This window comes from Aquarana catesbeiana, linkage group LG02, assembly GCF_042186555.1.
Source record: "Aquarana catesbeiana isolate 2022-GZ linkage group LG02, ASM4218655v1, whole genome shotgun sequence".
Classification (NCBI taxonomy): domain Eukaryota; kingdom Metazoa; phylum Chordata; class Amphibia; order Anura; family Ranidae; genus Aquarana; species Aquarana catesbeiana.
In genome coordinates, this window is record NC_133325.1 from 8686692 (window position 1) to 8690411 (window position 3720).

General features: G+C 41.7%; 1 protein-coding gene across 1 annotated transcript; it reads right to left on the reverse strand.

The window, feature by feature from the left end:
* Positions 1–456: 456 nt before the first annotated feature.
* LOC141129574 (olfactory receptor 51E1-like) lies at positions 457–1407 on the reverse strand. The gene has a single exon (XM_073617671.1). The coding sequence runs from the start codon at positions 1405–1407 to the stop codon at positions 457–459; it is 951 nt and encodes a 316-aa protein (XP_073473772.1).
* Between the last annotated feature and the right edge of the window lie 2313 nt (positions 1408–3720).

Genomic DNA, 3720 nt, shown 5'->3' on the forward strand with positions numbered 1-3720 from the left:
CTCTCAAAACCTTCTGCTCTCAAGCTACCTTGTCTCCTCCTTCCATGCTTGTCTCCAGGACCTCTCCAGGACCTCTCCCATCCTCTGGAACTCGCTACCCCAGCCTGTCTGGCTATCTCCTACTCTAGCTGCCTTGAGACAATCCCTGAAAACTCATCTCTTCAGGGAAGCCTATTATGGCTCCAACTAATCTTTTACCCCTTCCATCAGATCATTCCCCACAGTTATAACCTTTTGTACCACCTGCCCCACCATTCTAGCTTGTGAGCTCTTCTGAGCAGGGCCCTCTTAATCCTCTTGTATTGTATTGTAACTGTATTGTCTCCCTTTTATATTGTAAAGTGCTGTGTAAACTGTAGGCGCTATATAAATTCTGTATAGTAATAATAATAATAATATTTTTCTGAATGTTCTTTGCAGTGCGGGTTCAGTAAGTCCAGCATAATATGTCTAAAATTACTGAAATCTGGACTTCTGTGGACAGTATAATTTTAGAACGTTCTTCTGGATCTCTTTGGTTTTTATTCCATATATTGTTGGGTTGAGCATTGGAGGAATTATCAGGTATAGGATAGACAGGATAATTTGGGTGGAAGAAGCTGTGTGCCCCCCAAACCTTTGAGTGACAGAGGAGAAAAGCGGTGGGACGTAAGACAGAAGAATGACACAAACATGGCTGACGCATGTATTCCCGACTTTGTGTCTGGCCTCTCGGGTGGGGAGGTTGAAGACAGTGGTTACAATCATTATATATGACACTGTAATGCCCATGATATCCACTCCAACTACAAGCAGAGTGACTGCTAACCCGTACACAACATTAATTCTGATTTTTGCACAGGACAGCTTAGCTACGGTCATGTGTTCACAATAAGTATGATTAATCACATGGCTCCGGCAAAATGGCAACCTCTTGATCAGCAAAGGAAGTGGAAATACCAAAAGAGTTCCTCTCATTACTGCCAAGACTCCAATTTTTGCAATTAATGGGTTGGTCAAGACGGTGGAATATCTCAGTGGTTGGCATATGGCAACATAACGATCAAAGGCCATAGCCAAGACGACAGTGGAGGCCATGATGGAGCAGGAATGGATGAAAAACATCTGAACCAGGCAACCCTCAAAGGAGATCTCTCGGAGGTTGAACCAGAAGAGCAGGAGCATTTTGGGAAGGGCAGCACTGGATTGGACAAGGTCTGTTAACAACAACATGGAAATTAAGAGGTACATGGGCTGGTGGAGGCTCTCCTCCTTTTTAATGGTAAGAAGGACACTAGTATTGGCCAACAAACATATCAGGTACATGAAGAAGATCGGTAATGAAATCCAGACATGGACATCTTCCACACCAGGAACTCCAATCAGGATGAAGTAAGAGGAGCTCAGATTATCACCCCCAGACGACATGACTCTATTGTGTGCTGGTCCAAGATGTCCTCTTCTAATGTTATCAGTGTAACAAAATCAGGAAACACTCTTCACCGAGAAAAAATCACTATTCTGCAGAAGACAAAACACGTATGAAAAAAGAGGTTCACGTGTATTAGTAATATTCTGGGCCTAAAAATGATCATCTCAGTTCTTCCATCTGTTTTTTTCCTAAATAATCCATTTTGTTGAAAAAAAATAAAAAATAAAATAATAATAAATAAATAATATATACTTTATTATATAATAATAAAAAAAATCAAATACATACAGTGCCTTGAAAAAGTATCATCCCCACAGCCAGGAGACACAAGAGCCATAAGGAGGACATGGACAACCGGTGACGGTCCCAGCCCTTCCGTTGCTTCATCAGCTTCTCCTCCCGGCCAACCCAATGTGCCTCCTGTCCTGATTGGCCAGGAGGAGAAGCTGGAAGACAAAAGGGAATATTAATTTGCTATTGTCCCAAGTTTTTCAAGCCAATTGGAGGCTGCTCCTGTCAGGGAAACAGGAAATGTGATTGGTAGTCAGGAAATGAGTAATTTATGCCATGTAAAAGCCCAAAGGTGTTCCTTGGATGTTGAGCCTCTCTATGCATCTAGGCTGTGAAAAAGTCTCACACATGTAATATCCCCAATGTATTAGGGTGTAATTGTAAGTATGTCTATGCCGTGTGTGAGAAATGACAACTTTGTGAAAAATAAACAAAATTTATTTAATTTCTTCATTTTCCAACAAATCGTGACAAACATTTACTTCTTCAAAATACTCACCATGCCTCTTACTAAATACCTCAGACTGTCTACTTTCCAAAAAATGGTGATTTGGGGGGTATTTGTACTGTCCTGGTGTTTTATAACCTCAAGAAATGAGATTGGCTGTCAGTACATCAGAAATGGTGGATTTTCAGAAATACATTGGCTTGAAAAAGTATTCATACCCCTTGAAATGTTCCACATTTTGTCATGTTACAACCCAAAACATAAATGTATTTTATTGGGATTTTATGTGATAGACCAAAACAAAGTGGCACATAATTGTGAAGTGGAAGTAAAATTATAAATGATACAAATAAATATGTGAAAAGTGTGGGGGGGCATTTGTATGGCGCCCCCCTGAGTCAATACTTTGTAGAACCCCCTTTCTCTACAATTACAGCTGCAAGTCTTTTTGGGGATGTCTCTACCAGCTTTGCATATCTAGAGAGGGACATTTATGCCCATTCTTCTTTGCAAAATATCTCAAGCTCTGTCAGATTGGATGGAGAGCGTCTGTGAACAGCAATTTTCAAGTCTTGCCACAGATTCTCAATGGGATTTAGGTCTGGACTGTGACTGGGCCATTCTAACACATGAATATGCTTTGATCTAAACCATTCCATTGTAGCTCTGGCTGGATGTTTCGGGTCATTGTCCTGCTGGAAGGTGAACCTCCGCCCCAGTCTCACGTCTTTTGTAGACTCATAGTTACATAGTTACATAGTTACATAGTAGGTGAGGTTGAAAAAAGACACAAGTCCATCAAGTCCAACCTATGTGTGTGATTATGTGTCAGTATTACATTACATATCCCTGTATATTGCGGTCATTCAGGTGATTATCTAATAGTTTCTTGAAGCTATCAATGCTCCCCGCTGAGACCACCGCCTGTGGAAGGGAATTCCACATCCTTGCCGCTCTTACAGTAAAGAACCCTCTACGTAGTTTAAGGTTAAACCTCTTTTCCTCTAATTGCAATGAGTGGCCACGAGTCTTATTAAACTCTCTTCTGCGAAAAAGTTTTATCCCTATTGTGGGGTCACCAGTACAGTATTTGTAAATTGAAATCATATCCCCTCTCAAGCGTCTCTTCTCCAGAGAGAATAAGTTCAGTGCTCGCAACCTTTCCTCATAACTAAGATCCTCCAGACCCTTTATTAGCTTTGTTGCCCTTCTTTGTACTCGCTCCATTTCCAGTACGTCCCTCCTGAGGACTGGTGCCCAGAACTGGACAGCATACTCCAGGTGCGGGCGGACCAGAGTCTTGTAGAGCGGGAGAATTATCGTTTTATCTCTGCAGTTGATCCCCCTTTTAATGCATGCCAATATTCTGTTTGCTTTATTAGCAGCAGCTTGGCATTGCATGCCGTTGCTGAGCCTATCATCCACTAGGACCCCCAAGTCCTTTTCCATCCTAGATTCCCCCAGAGGTTCTCCCCCCAGTGTATAGATTGCATTCATATTTTTGACACCCAAATGCATTATTTTACATTTTTCTACATTGAACCTCATTTGCCATGTAGTCGCCCACCCC

Coding starts and splice junctions, on each gene's coding strand:
- LOC141129574 (XM_073617671.1), bottom strand. CDS start 1,407: ATGTCGTCTGGGGGTGATAATCTGAGCTCCTCTTACTTCATCCTGATT.